General features: G+C 48.1%; 1 protein-coding gene across 2 annotated transcripts in view; it reads right to left on the reverse strand.

Annotated features, from left to right (window-relative positions):
• Positions 1 to 9,360: 9,360 nt before the first annotated feature.
• The window catches only part of LOC119451019 (ras association domain-containing protein 8), an 86,931-nt gene continuing 74,981 nt past the window's right edge, over positions 9,361 to 21,310 (reverse strand). For both annotated transcript variants that reach the window (XM_049666775.1, XM_037714455.2), the window contains one exon: positions 9,361 to 11,786. In XM_049666775.1, the coding sequence (XP_049522732.1) occupies positions 11,579 to 11,786 (208 nt within the window). In that variant the 3' untranslated portion in view covers positions 9,361 to 11,578. The remainder of the gene's footprint in view (positions 11,787 to 21,310) is intronic.

A 21,310-nucleotide genomic window follows, 5' to 3' on the forward strand; every position in this document is an offset into this window, starting at 1 on the left:
TCCGCTGCCCTCCCCCTTCCTCCTCGATTTACGCCTGCCTTCTACCACGCTGCAAGTCTTCGAGCAAACAACGGACGCCGGGCATATCGTTCCACGAAATACCAAGCGATCCGGAACTGCGAGCGAAATGGCTAAAGGTCATTTCTCGGGACGACTGGACACCGAATACGACGTCGTGTTACTCGACTGTATGCAGCCGACACTTCGGTTCCTCCGACTTCAAGGAGGGCTGCACAATTCGCAAACTCAAGAAAGACGCTGTTCCCAGCATTTTCGAAGAGTATCCTGCGTACCTGCAGGCTCCGAAAAATAGAGAGATAAGCGACGCGTCTGCGGGAAAACGTGAGGCAGCTGCGCCAGCTGTGAACACACCACCGCCGAAACGAAGAGCAGTTGAGAGCCAACTGGAGTCTCCTTCACTTCCTCTCAATGACTTGCCGTCCGTCGACGTCGCCTCTCAAGAGTTATCACTGATGGACTGCTCCGCAACCGAACTGCCGCTACCTCTGGAAAACGGCGCAAGCGAGCGCTGCATCACTACGACCGTGCAGGTGGACAGAGCTGTACGTGCAGGTGTCGTCATTATTCTCGGTTTCGGCAATGGACAAACGAAAGTGGAGACGTAAGGAGCGAGACTCGAACGCGCGAATTGAGCGACTCAAGAACACTGTCGACAAGTACAAACAGGAACTGCAAAAGCTCAAGGAAGAATGCTACGTGTCGGCATTCCTGCAAGTTGTGGAGAAAGAGAAAGACCTGGCTGCTTCAATATTAGTGGAACAAGTTCACAATTTCGCGAAGAAGAAATCAACGTGGTCTAAGGTGACAATGCGCCATGCTGTGGTTTTGCGTAACCTCTCGACTCGTGCATACGGACACGTAAGGAGCACAGGTATTCTTCGGCTTCCCTGCCGAAGTACCCTCGAGCGCTTTATGGGTTCATCACTTGGAGAATTTGGCATGACCAAACTCGTGAAGCAAAGGCTGTCTGCAGAACTCGCTTCTCATCCCTCGTTGCAAGCGAGGGCATGCTCTTTAATTGTAGACGAAATGCGCGTCAAAGAACGGCTACTGTATCACAAGCAAAGAGATGCCTTCATCGGCGAAGTGGACTATGGTGCGAACTTCCCCAAAGAAACAACAAGTGAGCCTGTGCTGGCGAACTCACTCTTGTGTTTCGTCCTTAACGGCCTTTCAGTTTCGTTCAAAATACCCGTGGCGTACTTTTTCGCGAGAAACTGCACTGGCCGTGAGCTGCACATGCTCATGAGACACGTTCTGAAGGAAGTTTAAGAAATAGGATTTTTCGTCGTGCGCATTGTCACAGACAACCACAAGATCAATGTCTTGGCTATGCAACTTCTGTGCAACGGAAGCCTCAAGCATTGCATTGACCACCCTGGAAAACCGAATCGAAAGCTCTTTCTTGCATTTGATCATTGCCACCTGATCAAAAACGTGCGATCACAGTTTTTTTTCCCGTGACATCGGAAAAGGCGGCGAAATATCAGCGAACCACTTGAAGAACCTCTACAGAATGCAGCAAGGCAGCCTTGTAAAGCCAGTACGATTTTTGACGAGAAAGCACGTATTCCCTACGAATATGGAAAAAATGAACGTGCAGAGAGCAGTGCAAGTTTGTTCTCCTCCCATGACAGTTGCAATGAAGCTCTTGCAAGAGCAGGTGGGCCACACGTGCGACGCAAGCTTCGCGGGTGTTGGACCGACGGTGCAATTTATGGACACCGTGCACCGCTGGCTCGTGCTCATGGACGTGAGTAATTGTACCCAGCACATACATCAGAAGAATGCAGACTGCAAGCAGTTTGAATCTGCAGGCGATGAACGGCTAATCTGGCTGGAGACAAGCTTCCTCGACTACCTGGACGATCTCAAAAGTCAGTGCCTGGCAAAGAACTTCCTAACCAAAGAGACTTATGAGGGTGTTGTGATCACAACTCGTTCGAACGTTGAGTGCATTAGATATCTTCTTGAAGAGATGTCTTTTCACTTCGTTTTGACGAGGAAAATGTCATCGGACCCAATCGAGTCGTTCTTTGGCTGGCTGAGGAAATCAGCAGGATCAAATGACCAAACGGATGTCCGTGCCCTGCTCACAGGCATTGAGAAAACCCTCAAGACCGGTATCGCATCGGCGTAGAGTACAAGCAACATAATGGCAGCAGAAGAGAGTGATTGCTTTTCAACGCTGCCGCAACAGAAAAACACAAGGGAGCAAACCAGCGAGGAATTCCCTGCAGATGCACGTAGAGAGCTCATAGAGCGACTAAACCGAGATAAGCCTCTACTTCCCACTCCAGATGTGGCCGCATTGGCTATGGTTGGTGGCTACCTCGCAAGAGCCGTACGAGAAAACTTCGAATGCGAGGAGTGCTTCGCGCTCTTAACAAAGCCAAACGCCTCGACACCATCGGACTCGCTCATTAAACACCAAGACCGCGGTATATTTCTTTACCCGTCCGCACAACTTCTAGATGTTCTCTACGCACTACAGAAGTTCGTCAAAGTTCTTCTAGCAAGAAGAAGGCGTATGCCTTCTTCCCTTTAAAGGAGGCTGTGAACATTAATGCTACCGAAATCCTCCGCGAGCACAAAGATTTGATGTGTTCGAAGCCAGGGCACCAAGATAATTTGCTCAAATTGTTGCTTACGAAGTTCTTTCACCCAATATTCACCAATTTCGCTCTGAAAGCGACAGACAAACAAGATGTCGCCAAAGTGTTCGCAATAGAGCCACTGTCACGAAAGACCCTGAAACTGTGAGCTTGATCTCACAGCTGGGGGCCTAAATGAAAGGTCGTTTTCACAATATGTCTCGTGCTGCTTGCTTTCAATGTACTGCGGAGATGGAAAGAAACGCGAACAGTGCGGCAACTACATTCTCTGATATTTCGCATTTCTTTTCGAGTGGTTGTAGCCTGCATGATGACTAGAAGCCACTAGAAGAAAACTATTCTAGCTTCTTTTTATTACCACCAGGGTCACAGCAGGATGAAAACATCGCGCCGCACTGTTTGCCGTTCATCCCCTCACCCCTGTACATTAGGAACAAACACCAGTGCAAACTACGCATTTATTTCACTGCTCCATCTCTAATACGAGCGCAAGTTTCTCTCCACAAGCACGCGCGCAACAGCGTAGTCGCGTCGTCTGCTCTGAGACTGGATGGATGAGGCTGAACCCTTTAAACCGGGCGGTGGCATACGCCACCTAGCCATGACTATTAACATATTTTGTACTTTGTGGCGGGTGAAATTTCACCCCTGCCTTGATTTTATCCACCAATCAGATAACCTCTGTTTGGTTATTTCTACCCGCTTAAAGTCTATTTTGCCTTCACTGTCCCTAAACCCCAATGCTTTGAAAAAATCAGCCCCGTTGCCTTGCACTGTAGGGTTAAGCCCTTTACAGAAAAGTATGAGGTGTTCAGTCGTTTCCTCTTCTCCACACGCACAGCACAACGTGTATATACCTTGGTACTTGACTCGGTACATCTTAGTCCGCAATGCTCCCGTCCTGGCTTCAAACAACAAAGAGCTTCCCCTAGAATTATCGTAGATATTTTCTTTGGCAATTTCTTGCTTGAAAGTTCGGTATGTTCCCAGTGCTGATTTCGTCCGCATCCCCATTTTCCACAGACCCCTCTCTGTTTCCTTAACCTTTTTCTTAACCGCTGTTTCCTGGTTTGCACCCCTCCTGCAGTCCAAATATTTGATTGACACTTTTCTGGTCAGCTTCCTCCATTTTGTATGAACATTCCTCATGTACAAATAACTGAAAACTCTCCTTGCCCACCGCTTTTCTGCCATTTCTCTCAATCGCTCCTCAAATTCTATCTTGCTGCTGGCTTCCCTGCCCTCGAATGACGTCCATCCCATGTCACCCTGTACCCCCTGATTTGGTGTATTTCCGTGTGCTCCCAGAGCCAGTCTACCTACCCCTCGCTGCTTAACTTCCAACCTTGCTCGAACCTCTGATCTCATGCACAGGACCGCATTGCCGAAAGTCAAACTAGGGACCATCACCCCTTTCCAAATCCCTCTCACCACTTCGTACCTATTGTAATTCCACAGTGCCCTATTTTTCATCACAGCTGCATTTCTGCTACCTTTAGCCGTCACATATTTTTCATGTTCCGTTAGGTACTCAGCCCCATTGTTTATCCACACTCCAAGATATTTGTACTTATCCACCACCTCCAGCGTAACCTCCTGTATCCTATGCTCGCTGCCCTGATTATCATTAAAGTCATGACTGCCGATTTTTCTTTACTAAACTTCAAACCTAAGCTATCTCCCTCTTTACCACAGATGTCCATTAATCTCTGCAAGTCTTCCTTGCTGTCAGCCACAAGTACAATGTCATCCGCATACATCAGTCCTGGTAATGACTGTTTAATCCATTCTCCTTGCTTGAAATAGGAAAGGTTGAAGCCAAGTCCGCTCCTCTCTAATTTTTTCTCTAATCCTTGTAAATACAGCATGAACAACAGAGGTTACTGGGTATGGGGTGGCAGCGCGGCGTAGTAGCGAGCGCATGAACTAGAAGGTACGGGCCACGGCCGCCTGGATCGGCGCGCGCGGCGGGTTTGCTACGGCCGTCCCATTCGACGCGCGCCCCATTGAAAACATGTAATTGAGGAAGTTGCCCCGCGCGCCGTGAGGCGGCGCTGTGCTCCCACCCCTCTGCTGACGGCGTTACGGCCGTGAAGATGCTTGGAGAGATGCGCATTTGACATCGTGCACGTGGTGAAGATAGGTTGGTTGTTGGCCCAAAGTGGACTGACAGTTGCAAGAAACTGCACGAGAATCAAGGCACGTCTTGATAGATTCTTAAGCCGGCTTTACACAGCGAGGTTGTTTCTTTGTAGCATAATACGATAGAAATGCAGCTAACGCATAGGCAGTGTGTTTACGCGACTTTGCGTGGCGCATTGCATGCGCCTTGAGACGTATTCTGGCGAGTGAGTTGCCGCTGTGCCGAAGCGCTTCCCCTGACCACGCTCGTCATTCTTTTCTTGCGCTCGCTGTTCCCTTCAAAAATAAAAGTATTTCATAGTCGTGGTCACTGTATGGCTACGTTCTCGGGTCGAGCGCTGTGTTCACAGAAGTCTTCATATACAGAAATCACGGTGGTAATAATAATTTTGCAGTACATTTTCTCCAGCCTGATGTACCGGCCGAATTAATTATTCGGGGTCCTTGCATGCGCGTCGCCTTTACAATGTGAAGTTCCCACGATACATCAGTGGTGCTGAAGCGGCTTTTCCATCAAGCCTCGAACTACTATATGTTACTTGGAAGTGTTGCTGCTGAAGGCCCTGTGTAACTAGCATATATGCTTTCATATGCATTTCACATTGTTGTACCACATTGAATTGAGGCAAGTGATTTGTTTTTATAATCTCGCCTGAAATTCTGCGTGTAATTTACTGTATTTTTCAAAAACATGCCGTACTGCTGCGTGCCATGCTGCAAGTCGAGCACCAAGAAAAAGCTTGGTCTAAGTTTTCACGCATTTCCAGTGGAGGAAACTGGAGCAGTGGAGCTTTAATTTGTCCTCACTTAGAGAGCTGCCCTCTTTTTGCTTGCCAGCTAGGCAAACGAAAAGCATGCATCAGCGATTTCTTCATGAATTGCAAGCAAATTTATAAAGCCCCTACACTCAAATATTGGCGCAGTCGTTACGGACACAGCGGCTTACCGCAAAAAACTAATGAGTAAGCCACTGAGCCGAAAAGTTCTCCGCGTTTGAAGGAGTACTGCGAGTGCACAAGCGCTGTGTGTTTGCTATCGTAAATAAATTGTAGGTATTGTGAATGTATTATGCTGGTAATTTTGCCATGAATACAAACATGGCATTCAATTATTTACTGATGGATCAGAAAGTTGCTGAAAAATGTCTGTCCGTGGCTGTCGACTCAGGTAAGCAGCTTGATACTTCGTGCAGGAAGACGCGCGATGAGTTCGCTTATTTAACACGATTATTTAACACAATAAACAGCGCATTCGCATGTACAGATGCAAGACTGCCGCCACTTCAGCTCTCCATTTAAAAGCACCGAGTCATATCTCTCGCTTTCCAAGGCGTATTTTGACAGTCAATTGGTCAAGCTGGGGAAAATACAAGTCATAAACAAAAGTTTGCGGGCTGCGGATTCGCGCAAAAAAAATAATAAATAAATAAATAAAATCTTGGTTGCCTCGTCAGTCAGCTGGCATTCCTTCTAGCAGATAGAGCTCGAATGCTTTCTCTCGCGTGCAGGCTTTCCATTGGCATGCTGCGCTTGCGCGCGCGGAAGTAATTTTCCTGTAAAATTTTGGCTTACGAGTGTACGCGTTTCGGGCAGCCAAGGATAACCTCCTTGCGGGCAGCATCATCCTGACAGAGGCTGGAGTGCAAAGAAGAAAAAAAAAAAATAGCGTCAAGGGACATCGGTGCTTTTGTGTGCCTTTTTGTTCGGCACAACTTCTCGCGGTTTCTTATGAAGCGATATTTTCATTATAGCGCGAAATATAGCGCAAATCGTCTCGCGCGCAGCCGTAGCAAGGGAGTTGAAGGGTGGGAGGCGCGCGCCGCGGTGCGGCGAAAGCAGCGGCCACGCCCCTTTCCGCAATTACACCCTCTCCGTCCGAATGGGACGGCCGGAGCAACCCTGCCGCGCGCGTCAATCCAGGCGGCCGTGTACGGGCGGAGCGCCTTGCTCCGCTCGCCACTTGGCGGGCATGAAAAAATATAGGAGGCTATGACCTGTGGGGGTCTTCCCCAACCCGTAGCGCGTGTAATCGCAGCTACGTAGGGTTCGGGCGAATAAGGCAACCAGCGAGTCAACTCAACAACGTTTATTGCTGTCAGCAATAAAACACACTTGTAGAGGGAAGTCCGCTCTGTATAACAACTAATAAAATAGGCTTGCCTCGTCGCCTGTGGTAATCACGCGAACGAGGTCACTCACGGCTTTCAGCAGGTAAATTCCGTCCAGGCAGTAGGTCAAGCGAGGTCAGAGAGACCCGGGGGTCTCTCGGTCGCGCTCTTTTATACCTTTTTGCCTTTCCGCGAGGGGAGTGTCCTCCTCGCCCGCCGGATACTTTCCCTCTTCCCGCGCGGCACGCGCGTCGCGAGCGAGAACCGGGAGAGGGCAAAGTGCATTTCTCCCGTGTTCGCCCGGCTCCCGCAGCGCGCGCGCACGAGATGTCCACCCGGCTGCTGCGGTATTTTTTTAGGGACTTTATGTCGCGGGCGCTCCGTGCGCCGGCGATGGGCGAGCGCTAGCGGGAGAAGGTGGCAGCGTGTGCTCCCCCACAGACCAGAGCCTCCGCCAGTATGGTGGCGCCATCTAGGTAAGGCGCCTGCAAACGCAGCGTGCGCATGCGTAGACGACGAGATGGGATTCAGACGAGGCGCGCATTCAATGCGATCCCGAGCCTTCGCCAGTATGGTGGCGCCATCTAGTTAAGGTGCCTGCAAACGCAGCATGCCCGACATGTAAGTTGCAGTTGTAAGGCTTGATCAGGCTCAGCAGACTGCTGTGCAGAGAGCATTACAAGCCGCAGCTCGCCGTCGACGCCGGGCGGACAGTTCAGATCGTTCTCGTCAAAACGATGCGAAGAGACTTTGCAGCAAAGACCCTGTTGTGCGTGGTGCCGAAATTGGAGCTACTCTTTAGCCGCTCCACCAGCTTACGCTGCGACTGTGGTGCGTATGGTGCCCAGGCCTGCGACTTTTTTCTGTGCCTTCCGCGTGAACGCCGCGGCGTCCGCCGTGCCCTCTCAATTTTGCTCCGAGATGCCGCTTGGCGGCTTCACCGTATTACCCACTAGCAGACGACGTTCTCCGCTGCCCGCGCAACGGCGGTTTGGTTTCGCACCGCGCCTCTTGTGTCGTCTGCAAGCAAGAACTACAAAAGTCATTGGGTGTTGTCGCAGTGACAATAAGCAATTTCTGTACAAAATAAAAAATGGCGGTTAAATAAATTGTTACGACTTTTACCAGGGCCATAATTCCCGCCTCCATGAACTTGCAGACGACACTTTTAACCCGTAGGTTTCTGGCAGCGGTAGACGAAGGTCTGTCTGTTTGCTGCAACGGTGATGTTTTACACGTCAGTATGCACTGCTGCTGTGTACCGTTTTTTACGTCGAGCCAGCAAAAGACCCTGGAGTGTACTTTCACGACATACACCTGCGGGAACAATGGCTGCGAGGTATCGCAAGAAAGAACTGGGAATTATTCGGCCGTATGCAGGCTTAATTTTTAGGAAAGTGACTTTCGCCAGGACACGAAGAGGCGCATGCTCAAGCAAGGCCGGTGCAGTCCTCACTGTCCGTTCTAGAAGGTGAGAAAGCGCGATTCCTGTGGCCACGCTGGCTTCACCTCCGCTGTTGCCTACAGGTAATACCAGAAAAATGTTTTTCTTGCAGGTTTCCACGTTTAGTATGAAGCTTCTGGCTAAATGTCTTTGGCCAACACAATCACAGGCAGCAAGCGTCATTAGTTGGTTTACAGCAGTAGTGTAGCACGCAACTCGTTTTCTTTTTAAAGCAGTCACACACGTGATGTAAATCAACTGAAACGTACACCTATGATTCTAATCATGCAAGGGCTGTCTGTACAAATTCTAAACGAAGCAAAAGGTGGCTTGGGGTGAAGTCCACTTTGAGTTTTTTTTTTCTTTTAATTGATTATGCTTATTCTCGATGTATCTTGCACATTTAGAAAGAAAAAATTTTTATTTTGGTTATTTATGGGTAAGCAGATATAAAAGTGTGAAAGCATACAAAATTTTATTTTTTTGACTCTCAATAGTACTCAAACACCCACTCATGAGGAATCGGCAGTGGGAGGCATGGCTTGCAGACGAGGGCCGGGAGAGCCAATTGGCTCTTCTGGACCAAGCCCAGCAAGCTGCTCATGCCAGTGGAGCCCTGGAATAGGGGCCCCACCCAATCAGCGTGCCTTCTTTTATTTATTTTCGATAAAGTTTTTTACTCACTCACTCGGGAAATTTGAACGTTGTGCAACTGTGTAAGCCAGAAAAGGCGTGTGCTGATAAAATAAGCTGGGTTCCAATGAGATGTCATATAAAACTTTTTATGAAAATAGTCGGGACCCCCCGCTGCCCATCCTTATCTGAACAATTGTCATGTATTTGAGATTAGACTTCCATTAAAAAGGAAAGGGAGGGCAACCGCCACTGCAAGGTCGCATATGCTGCCATTTTGTTCTTTGTAACAAAACCAGTTTTAGAGCCGCTAGGTGGCTTGCACAGCAACTGCAATATTGCAGTGGCTGTGCAGCACAGGCACAAAATGTGAATGTCTGGGCTCCAAACCAAGCATGTCCAACTCTCTTTTTATTGAACCTCTCGCATGCACCAACATGCTCCGAATACAATGCATGCTCAAAAATGCAGCAAGTTCAGGTGAGGAGGCTTTGCGGCAGATCCAACATAATAGCAGGAGCTGATGCATGCCCGCTGCGCAGTCACTCGTTGCAGTCAATCATCGCCCACATGCAATCTTACTTTAGCAAAACTGACAAATACAGCCGCATTACTAATCGTTAGCACGCATGACTGCCGTGACAGACTTTTACCCCCGCACCCTTTTGTCCTCTCCTTTATGTTAAATTGGTGCCCATTCTGTATCTGCATCCATGAAGAATGATATTTCTCATAATTTAAATTTTACAGTGCTGAACAATAAAAGTGCATTATACAACAAATAGCAAATGCTCCGACTTCTGATACGAACTTCATTCTTTTCAAAAACCACAACTCAGTTTTCCTTCCTGTGCCCTCGTGGCCACGGCATTACAGTAGACTTCCATCAATTTGATCCTGACCAAAGGTCCTGGCTGGTGCCCATGCATTTCTGTGGGCCCAAACTTTCGTTATTTCAATCCTAAAACTGGCCTTTGCTGGATAATTTCCAAGCAATAGCCGTAGCTGACAGTAGAGAGGTTTAGCTTGTCCGGTAATCGGGTAAACGCGAGCGGACCGGGCGTTGGGGCGTTTTGCCGGAACCGTAAACGTGAGCGGCCTGTATGGTGCTACCACCTGGTGGCGCAGAAATCAAACAGACAAAAAACAGCTAATATTGCAGTAACCAAGTGTATTCTACTCTGCTGCTAGTGTAAATGTGACAGCGAAAATTTACACCGGCAGAGAAGTAGAATACACATGTTTACTGCAATATTAGCTGTTTTTTGTGTTTGATTTCTGCGCCACCAGGTGGTAGCACCATACAGGCCGCTCACGTTAACAGTTCCGGCCCCAACGCCCGGTCTGCTCGCGTTTACCCGATTACCGGACAAGCTAAACCTCTCAAACGTCTGATTGCAGCACCTAATTCTAATGCGGCTTTATTTTTTCCCAAATTGGGCCGAAAATTGCCAGCACTGTGACAGCGTATTTGAAACCAAACTGCCTTTGTGACATTTGTGCTTTACCATTTAACGCTGGTGACCTTAAAAACTGCGCAGCAAAGCTAATTTTATGAAACCGGCCGAGATTGTACAACCCATGTTAGACCCTTGTCCATTTTTCTTGGCAGGCAATTGGGTGTGCATTAGATTTCTACTTGGTTTAGAAGCTGTGATGTCATTCCTACGCTAGTTTTCTACTTTAGACACATAGAAAGTGGGCATGTTAGAATCGGACAAATGTGATGTTTGTTTTTTACATACTGTTTAATTAGACCTGCCAAATAATTTGATCAGTTTTGTTGGCACCGTCTGGCTCGAATTAACGGAAGTTGACTGTCCACGAGTGAGTGGCTGGAATAAGTGCATCAAAAAGCAAGATGTAGTAAAATTCAACACTTGAGAAAGAGAAAAGAGACTTGGAATTACAATGACGTTTGTCTGTGGACTTGCTCACTCAGCGTCACTATCCACATTTTTGCAATTTAGAACATTAGCACTTGCCAATATTAAATACCCTTGGCTGCCACAATTTGTAGATATCACTCAGAGCTGCTATACAAAGGCTCCAGGTGGCCAAAAAAAATAAGAGGCATCAAATACGACAAACACTTGGAACAATAAAAGGTTGGTCAACACTGGCTTGAGCATTAGTTTGTGGCGATATCTCAGCTCCTGCAGATCCTTGCCATGCACAATCTTATGTGCAGTGGTCCTCGAAACCATGTCAGCAATGCTTGGAAGACCATAGGAGTCCACAAGTTTGTGGTTATGACCAGATTTGTGTTGCCACTGTCGTTCCAAGGCCGTACTTGAGGATGATGCAGCAACACTTTTTCAAAAGCAGTTCTATCACAGACTGCTTTAAAACAATCTGCGCCACACCATTGCACACATCACACAGATGCTTGTGTCCTAAGTAAAAGCAAAACAAATTTACAGGTTTGACTGTTGCCTATGGCGAGTGAAAAAACAGAGTCAACCTGACATGCTCAGAGAAGTTTGTGCTCCAACACAATCCATAGTGCAATCAGCATGATGAAGGTTTGGTCCCACCATGGATAAACAACCAAAGCAGGCAATGTCCACAACAAGGCTCACACAAGGTGAACACAGCAGTCAGTTAGCACCATTTTCACTGCAATGCTGCCTCCATGTTTGGCTTGGCTTCCAGGATCACACATTTTGTCCTAGTTGAGAGTGCAACAGTGCTGTTGGCACTGCTGCAGGCTTGAGTCAGACCCAGACACCATTGGGATTCTTGCTTGTGGGCACTGCATTTTCCAGCTGCCGCGGGGAGCCAACAATCTTGCGCGTGCTCCCAGGTCGATTGAAAAAGCCACCTGAAAAACCACACGACGGCACTTGACTGATAATCTACACACGTGTGGATGATGCCGAAAAATTCCTTTCCAACTTACGAGTACATGGGAGACAGCTACTGTAGTTAAGCAAGAACAACGAGTCATCAAACACAATTGGTGGCTCTAAAATTTTTTATGCCTAAATTATTACTCTTGTCAAATTGATCTCAGCATGATGCAATTAGACAGGTTCGATTTTAACAGCTTTGCACAACACCTCTGGCCCCATAGATTTATTGTACGAGTAGGACCGAAATTTAAGACGCCTTTTACGGCGTCTTAAATAAGCATGCCATTCTTATAGCATGCCATTTGATAATTGACTCTGCCAGCATGATCGTGTGCTAATTTGGCCACTGTGTAGGGCAGAAAAAGCATTTTTATGCACAATGCCAGTCCGGCACCTTCTCAAAGCTGAAGCTAGCAAAATATAGTCAATCAAATGCTGGCGAGGCTGGCATTTCCAGGATATTGCTTTCGTTTTAGCACAGACACCAGATTTAATTGTTACAACCAATAACACAGCATGGAAACATTGTAGTTATTTTACACACACAAGATGTCATGGTGCTGCAGCTGCTGATTGTCATATCTGCTATGTTAAAGCCAGTATTGATAGAAAAAATCTAGTCTCACTCCGTGCAATTCCCAGTGCAATTGCTCTTGATATGCACCTACCTCATACAGTCAATGTCCATACCCCCTAGGGGCTGTGAAAACGTCCGAAAAATTAAGTGCACGCCTTTTACAGGTCACAAGGGTTCTAACTGCCACACGCAGACCTGAAACAGTTCTGAAGGCCTAAGAGTAGAGTTAATTGGCATATTGGGGTCCGTAATGCGACAGTTTCCACTCTTGATACGCTTCACCGCAATGCACTGCATATGTTTGACAGCGTCACACCGCCGTATTGCAGCAAAGTTGACATTCGGGAATTGGCATTATGCAACGCACTGCAGTTTCCGTGCTTCGAAGTCATCGGTGTATGACAAAAGCAGAGTTGGCATCAATCCTGACAGCAGCACATTCTTTAAATGAAAAACACAGCGCCAAAAAGAAGGAAGCTCGGTAGCGAACATCGAAGCAGCCAGGCCTAGCATTGCCACGGTGGCCACGGCTGCTAGTGAATCGGCGTGTGAGAGCGCTGGTTTTATGCTGCAAGATAATCAAAATGGCGGTGGTGGTGGCTTCGATTATTGCTGTTTCAGATCGTGAAGGTGTCCTGAATTATCAGGCATGTCCGAGAAATTGGTCATTGACTATACCGTATTTTGCGGTTATAAGACGCAACCCCTAAAAACGACAGTTTTTCTGGGAAAAAAATGTACTATACAAGTTGCACCGGTGTATAAGACGCACCTGTTCGTTCGGTAAGCGATTTAAAAAAAAATACAGTGACGTTTCCCTCTGTGAATGCAGGTCACACGCAAGCATACGGGTGCCATATATTTCCACTCCAGGCGCATTTCTGCCATCGTGGTTGCCGCGATGTACCGTATTAAGTCCAAGGGCGATATCATCGCACCACGCGCCTTATGCTGTATGTGCGAGTGAAAGCGTGCAACGGTGAGCCGAATTGCACACAAGGAAGGAAAGCGGGAAGGCAGCGCAGGAGGCAGGGGGGTGGGGGGCTTGTACTCTGGTAAGCAACTGGCACACGCTGTATCTTGACAGCGATGTGCAGATGCGATGACTTCGGGGTCGGTCAACTCGCGGTCGGCCTGCTGCCGCTTGTGTTGCTGCTTCGGCCTTCTCGCACGGCACTCGCGAACTCGATCACGAGAAGAACCTGGCACCTCGATATCGCGCACAGAACCCGTAGCAATTAAGTCAACCAGCGCGCCATAACATCGAATAAGATTTTGACGACAGTTTTCTCGAAAAAAAAAAAATGTACACAAGTCTTCTATAAGACGCACAGTGATGCTACTGCGGACTTATGATTTGGAGCAATTTTTGGAGCATCAGAAGTTTCATTTTGGAGCACTTTGGAGCAGGCAATTTGGCATTTTGGAGCAGCTTGGAGCAGCTGATTTTTCACATTCTGAAGTATTCCGAAAAAGCGAGTTGCAATTTACATTCAATTACCTGAATAATTCATATATGTTCTCACGAGAAGCTTCGTAAACATTTCCATCTATTGCAGATCTCATGGAGAAAAAAATGCACATGAGTATGCGACACACACAGACACAAATTGATATCATTTCGTATATTGCTAGTTTTCCCAGATGTCATCGGTAATATCCAGAAACAGAAATGATGGACACATTGGCGGCACGCAGTTATTATAACCACGTCATGCTGCGCTTCAAACAAGCTACTGGCTGCGTTTCCGGAGTAGATAACGTCCGCCGATGAATCGCCAATTAACCTTGAAGCCGCGAGCCTCGGCAGAAACCGCACGGCGGCTCGACGGCAAAATGCGTACGAAGGCGCCGTGCGTGGCACTGCTAAAGTCACTGGAACCTGGAACTTTGAAAGTACCGCAACCGCCGGAGTGAGCGCAGGCAACACTGCGCGGAAAAGACGAGCAGCTCTTCCTCGGGTTTTCTAAGCTTGCTACAGTGAAGAACAGCATGATGGCTGCCGCAGTGGGCCCTGTGAAGTCCGCAAACAAAACCGCATTTCGTTTAGCTAGATACGATGTAAATTACAAGTACAGTAGCTGACGGATTTTTCGGACTCCAAAAATTCGGACTTGTTAGATATTCCGGACTTCATAGATGTACCGGCAGGATTCCCATAGAGCTAATGCATTTTCGCGAGCGATTTTTCGGACGAATCTAGGAGCCAATGTTCGATTTTCCGGACTAAGCTCCGAGCCACGCTCGATCTTGGAGGCCGCCATGTTGGATTGATTTTCCGCTGGCTTGGCTTTCAGTGCCCCCCTGCATAGCCTTCAAGATCAGTAGACGCACGCTATCCTCGTCTCTGAGGCCATGCCCGCTCTTCCTTGGCCGACAAAACATTCTAAAAAGTTGCACTTCCTTTTTTTTTTTTGTTCTGCCGCACTCTGTGTGCGGGTGAAAGCTTGCGAGGGTCAGCCAGCAACCGCAATTTATATGCAATTTATTCTCACGCACGCGAGAGAGGAAGGCGGCCGGAGGCGCGCGCGGACTTCGTTCGCTCGCGGGGCACGGGGAGAAGGCGGCGGAGACGGTGGGGAGTTGCATTCTGCTCTTGCGGCTGCCGACGAAGCTGCCGCGCAGGCACCGTATCTTATAGTGATCTGCTATGTGGCCGAAGTGTGCGCCCGCGACCTGCAATGGGTACAAAGGGCATGCGCCGAGTGCCACTAGCTTCGAATGCGCCGTTTTTTTTTCTTTTTATTTTTTTCGACGTTCGCGTTGAAGCGAGAGAATAGACAGCGCGAAGGTCAATATGCCCGTGGTCATCGAGCGAGATGTGTTCATGTAACCTGTGCGCGCGTGACACCGTGCTTATTTAGTTAGTAAGCGCATATTTACAACTTTATGCGGCTGATAAAACTAACATCCTTACTTCGTATTGCTGTCTATTAATTGGCTATCGCAATCGATGCTCCGCCTTTTGAGCGAAAGTGCGACATTTTTATTAAGCCGCTCCAAGCCTCATCATTTTTTTTCTCTTGGGGGGGGGATGTGTTTTTCGGACTGTTCGGTTTTTCGGACTGCTCGATTTTTCAGTCTCCACGACCATATGATTTGGCAAATTGCTCGAACTCTGTGCTCACAAACTGGAGACCATTGTCGGTCACCATACATGCATTCAGAAATACCATGTCTAGCGAAAATGCTTTTTAGTCTGTTTATCACAGTAACAGACTGTATAGACGGAAGAATGGCTACTTCTGGGTAGCGTGAAAGATATCTACTATGACAAGATACGGTTGTCTTAATTTGACACAGATCTGCACCCACTCTTTCCCACTGATAAGAGGGTGTTGGCGATGCCATCATTGGTTCCATCCTCTCAGGGGCATAAATGCGCAAACACCACACTGTTTCATGAACGACTCTATTTAGTGCCAAGTCCTGGCCACCAGATAGAACCTTTGGCTATACTGCAGCATCTTGAGATGCCTTGATGACCGTCATGCAGCTTACTTAGTGCTTCTTTTCGAAGAAGCACTAAGTTCTTCTTAACCTCATTCCATTTAGCAACAGCCCATTCACCAACGTAATGCATGCTTGATTCTGCCAGTGAGGTGCAAGATAGCCAGGAACATCCTGTTTCTTCGGCCAACCTGCAATGCACAGTTTTCGCAGGCTTTTACACACTGCGTCGCTTGCTTGACTCTCTCTCACCCTCTTCAGGAAATCATCTATTTCTGCGCCCAATAAAGAAGCTTTCAAGTAGGCTGCAACTTCAGAGACTGTCAGGTAGCTTGACACATTTGTGTGATCTGATGGAGAACGTGAGAGGGTGGCTGCAGTAATGAGCGATTTGCCGAGAACGTATACAACAGAAAAACTGCATCAGCCGCAAGTGAAAAAATTGAATTCTGGGTAGCATAGTATCGATTGATGATGTATGGTGTTTAATGGCGCAAGGGTCAAGTATGGCCAAAGAGCGCCATGCCAGTATTTGTGAGTTTGCAGTGGAGCGATGAATTCTGAGAAATAGATGTACAGCATCGATTGCCATGTGACCCAACAATGATACTAAAGGTTTATGGTCCATTTCGAAGACTATGTCCAAACCACGTATATACTCATCAAACCTTTCCGCTTCATTAATGGGCGAGTTACATTGCTCGATTTTAGTGAGTGAACGAGATGAACTGGTCTGCGTTTTCCATCTTTTTGTTTTTGAAACAAAACCGCTTCCAGATGAAAAGATGAGGTGTCAGCAGAAAGAACTGTTGGTAGCGGAGCGCCGTACATCGCCATACACTCTGCTGAACAAATGACATCTTTGAGATTTTGGAATGCTTTTTCCTGATCACAGTCCCAAAACTAGTCTCTATCTTTGTGCAAAAGAATGCGTATAGAAGCCGTGAGCTCAGCTAAATGTGGCAGAAAGCGTCCCAAATGATTGCCCCTGCCTAGGAGGCTTCATAGCTCAGTTACATTTTTGGGTGGCTTCAAATCTTCAACAGCACTGATCTTAGCCGGATCAGGATGAATGCCATCTTCATTAACAATATGGCCCAAAAAACGTACTTGTTTAACCCCGAAAATGCATTTGTCTTTGTTAAATGTCACGTTTGCTTTTGCTAGGCATGTAATCACTTCATTTAGCCGCTCATCATGCTGAGCTTTTGTTTCGCCAAACACTAGGACATCGTCTGTAACGTTAAAAACACCCGGAAGGCCACAAAGAATCTCCAACATTCCTTTTTGAAAATATTCCGGAGTGGACGTAATTCCAAAAGGTAGTCGAGTGAAACAATATCTACTCAATGGTGTCAAGAATGTCATTAGCTCTTCTGAGTCCTTACTGAGTCGCAGCTGGTGGAAGCCCGAGTTAGCGTCGAGTCTTGAAAACCACTTTGCGCCTGACAGTGAACCAAGAGCCTGATCAGCCGTTGGTAAAGTAAAATGCTCTCGACTTACGCACTTGTTCAATTTGGTGAGGTCTACACATAATCTCAGGTCTCCTGACGGCTTCAAATGGACCACTATACCTGCGCACCATTCGGTGGGGCTATCCGCCTTTCTAATTATGCCCATAAGCTCCATCCTATTTCGCGTTTCAGGGGATCCCTGAGGGGAATTGGTACTCTGCGTGGAGTGCTTATGGCATGTGGGATAGCACTGGGTTGTAGCCAGATTGTATACTGGCCGGTCATCGTTACCAGACTACGAAACATATCTGGGAAACATGCCTCATACTGCAAGTTTCCTGACGAGACTGCATCAGCAAATTTAACGATAACCAAGATTTCTAGTGCTGGCAATCTTAGAAGGAGATTGCGCAATAGATTGATAATGTAAAATGTTTGATAGAAGGTTTTTCCTTTCCAATTGATCTCGCCTACAAATTCGCCTAGCACGTTCAGCTTACTGCCTTCGGCACCCCGTAAATCTACATTCACTTTCGCTAGTTGGGTTGGTAATCCCGGAAACGTTGAAGGTAACATGGACACTTGTGCGCCTGAGTCTACCTTAGCAAGAATGATCACAGAATTTATGCATACCTGTACAAATCGCACTTTCCCATTAGTACTTACTGCTCCGACGAGTCTATCCTGTTTCCCGATTGACAGCGGAAACGTCTATCTTTCGTTCGGCAGAAGTAGTCCCTTTCTTCAGACAGGCTTTAGCAAAGTGTCCTTTGTTGCCACAACAGTGACACTTGGCAGTTCTAGCCGAACATGTAGTCCTAGGGCGGGTGTCGACGCTGGCGTTCCTATCGCGTTCGCCGTGCTGGCGGTGGTTGCACCTGCGGACGCGCCAGGCCGTGTTGATGGTGTATCTGTTGAGCCACGGCGTCCACATTGGAGCCTTGGCCTCGAAGTTCCAATGACTGGCCGTCGTGTTGCTGTTGGATGCTCGCCTTTAGGCGAGCCATTGCCAGTGCTGTAGCAAGTGTGAGCTGCAAATTCATTTGTAGAGCTTCTGAGAGCTTTGCGTCCCGGAGCCTAACAACAAGCCTGTCTCCTATCATCTGTTCTTTCAGGCTGCCAAAGTCACAACGGTCCGCCAAGACACATAGCGCAGTGATGAACTGGTCTACAGACTCTCGTGGTCTTTGCGCTGTGGAAGCAGGTGCTCTCATACACAATATTGCAATATTTCACAAAGTGTCCGTCAAATCTTTTCTTTATGGCTTCATAGTCTTTAGCCCGAACATACTGAAGGCTTCGCGAGCTTGCCGTCACATTGTGTAGAGTAGTGTGTGAACCTGGGCCTCCCCAGAGCGTTCATTGAGTCCCATTGCAAACCGGTAATCATCGAAGTGCTCGCTCCATGCCGGCCACTCTGACGTGCGGTCAAAATCCAGCGGTGGCGGTTGCTGGAGCCCGTAACAGTTGCATTGACAGCTTATCCGACATCGCTGCTCGTAGCTGCGATTCCCGACCAGCTTCTGACACCATGTTGCAATGAGACGCCGTGTCCCCAAGAACGCAGTCAGGACGCCGTTGAAAGAGCAGCCCATTTTATTGCGCTAGAAGTTATATGGACACTCTAAAGCGGATTTCTGCCGTCGGTGTCGCCGTGAGGTTCCGTATGACGTCAACGGCGATGAAATCGTCGCCGCGCTTTCACGGAGAGCAAACGCACGTCGGAGAGCAAACGCGTGTTCTGCACCGTGCTCCCTGAAGGGCTGCAGAATTAAGCGTCTCTTTCGTCCTTTACAATCACCATATATAGAGAGCAAACGCGACTTTTTCCGTCACAGGCCGTGGGGGGACAGGAGGGAGTGAGGGGAGGCGACGTTTAGCTGCGGCACCAAATGCGTATTTATATAAAAACGTTGCGAGGCGAGAAGGTGGGCAAGATTCCCGATGCAGCTCGACGAGTGTCCCGTTCTGATCTCGTCGAAAACCTCCGAGCCGCCCCCAGAGGCACCGAGAACAGTCACCAATGCAGCGCGTTCGGTACTGACGGCGTTAACAGTTCTGCACGTTGCTGGTACTGCTGCATGTCCAAGTTTATACAGCTGCTAAAACTACTATCCTTACTCCGTATAGCTCTCTACTAATTTGCTATCGCAATTGATGCTACGTCTTTCGGGTGAAACTGCGACATTTTTATTCAGCCAATGCCTCTTATATAGGTCCTGCCCACCACGTGGTCAGCTGTGCAGTCACACCATGAGACTTGGCGCCGCCTCTCTCATGTGGCGTCGAGCATACCTAACAGCACACATAAATGATGCATAAATACATAAACAGCATACCGGCGCATGCTGAGCTGGTGGGGCCCAAGATGCGCATTGTTGTTTCTTCAGTGCATAGTCCTTTGAGGGTCAATGCCGTAAACTTTCATGGTCGATGCCGTATATTTACGGCGCAATCTCTACGTTTGAAAAACATGCCAATCTTTGTACTCTTCGTTGCTCAGCAAGTGATGCCACCCTGTATAGATTCAAATATTTTTTGTTTGCTCCATAGTCTCTTGGTTTTCATTTCACGGCTTCCTTACGCTGGCATTTCAGTGCATCTGGCTTTTTATTAGTGTGGTTTGCTGGGCCAGTTGGTGCATGATGACAGTATAGGGGGGTTCCAGCAAATGCAGACGTGAACACAAAAGAAAAGCACGTTGTCCTGCGTGACGCGCTAAATGCCTAGCCGCAGGCTCGACGAGTCGACGCTTGATGTGCTTAAACGCGCAGTCTTAGGTGCCGACGCTCGAAATGCCTCGCTGCCAGAGGCATCGACTGCAGTCAGGGACATCGCGCACGTTCGGCGCGAACACGGAAAACGCGGACGGCGTTGGCAGCAGCTCTGTGCATTGCCTCATTGGTGCTGCTACATATTTGCAGTTCTCTCAGTGTGTTTTTTTTTTTGCATGAGGTTTCTGTGTTTTGGCGTACTTTTTTTTCGCGTGCAAGTTGCACTGTCCCTTTTCTGCGCGCCACTAATGAAAGCAAGCGACGAGCCCGTTCACAAGCCAACTCTCGCTGAGGCTCGTGGTAGGCAGACTCTTCCTCAGGAGTACACACCACTCGCGGTCTACCCATAGTTGCATCGCCGCCCAGCTGTAATGCGCGTTCGATATCCGAAAGGGCACGCAACACAGAAACACCTTCTCTATTACCCATCACCACTCCTCCTCCTCTCCCAGCGGGCCTCTCCTTCTCTGCTGGTCACATCAACTTGAATAGAACCAACTCAGTTTCACAGCTCCGCTGAAAACATGGGCTTTTTAAACATGCGCAGCGCCGGAAAACATTTGCGGCGCTGCGATCGAGTCACACTACCGGCAGCGCTTCTGGTTGCGTGCCTTGTTTGTTCGGAGGCTTGAGTGCTGGCGCTGGTCTGCGGAGGTGTGAAGCCTGGCTTGTGTCAAGCATGCGACATGCTGACGTGTTCTGCACCGGGTTGAACAAGCGGCTACAAGTCGTCAGCTAAGCGCTACATCTAATGCGTAAACATTCTTTGGCGAGTACCACAGGTCCGTCATGCGAAAAGTGTAATGCATTGTATCAACACAAAAATACGTAATTTGCGAACTTATAATGTTTAATCATTATAATATTGTAGCGGCAACGTGCGGAGGTTAGAAGAAGACAAAGAGGTGGTGTGAAGCACGCGCGTGAACTAGGCGGTTGATCGTACCCGACTGGTCTTCGCCTTCGGCTGCTCCCTTCATGTGCTTTCATCTATCATCACCTGTAAATAAACCCACACCTTCGTAACAATATAAATGTAGATGATTGGTAGCTTCATAAGAGATAAGAAACGATTAAAAAATTGATCAGAGGGAATACCCATTGGGCTCCACAGAAAATGCAAGGGGAAGCTTCACCCTTTCAGGGTTAATACCATACAAGTACGGCCTCCGCGAACACCCTCAAAATGGTCAATGGCATACATTTACGGTATTGCTTGTACATTTAAAAAGCGTGCC

The sequence above is a fragment of the Dermacentor silvarum genome, chromosome 4 (assembly GCF_013339745.2).
Source record: "Dermacentor silvarum isolate Dsil-2018 chromosome 4, BIME_Dsil_1.4, whole genome shotgun sequence".
Taxonomy (NCBI): Eukaryota; Metazoa; Arthropoda; class Arachnida; order Ixodida; family Ixodidae; genus Dermacentor; species Dermacentor silvarum.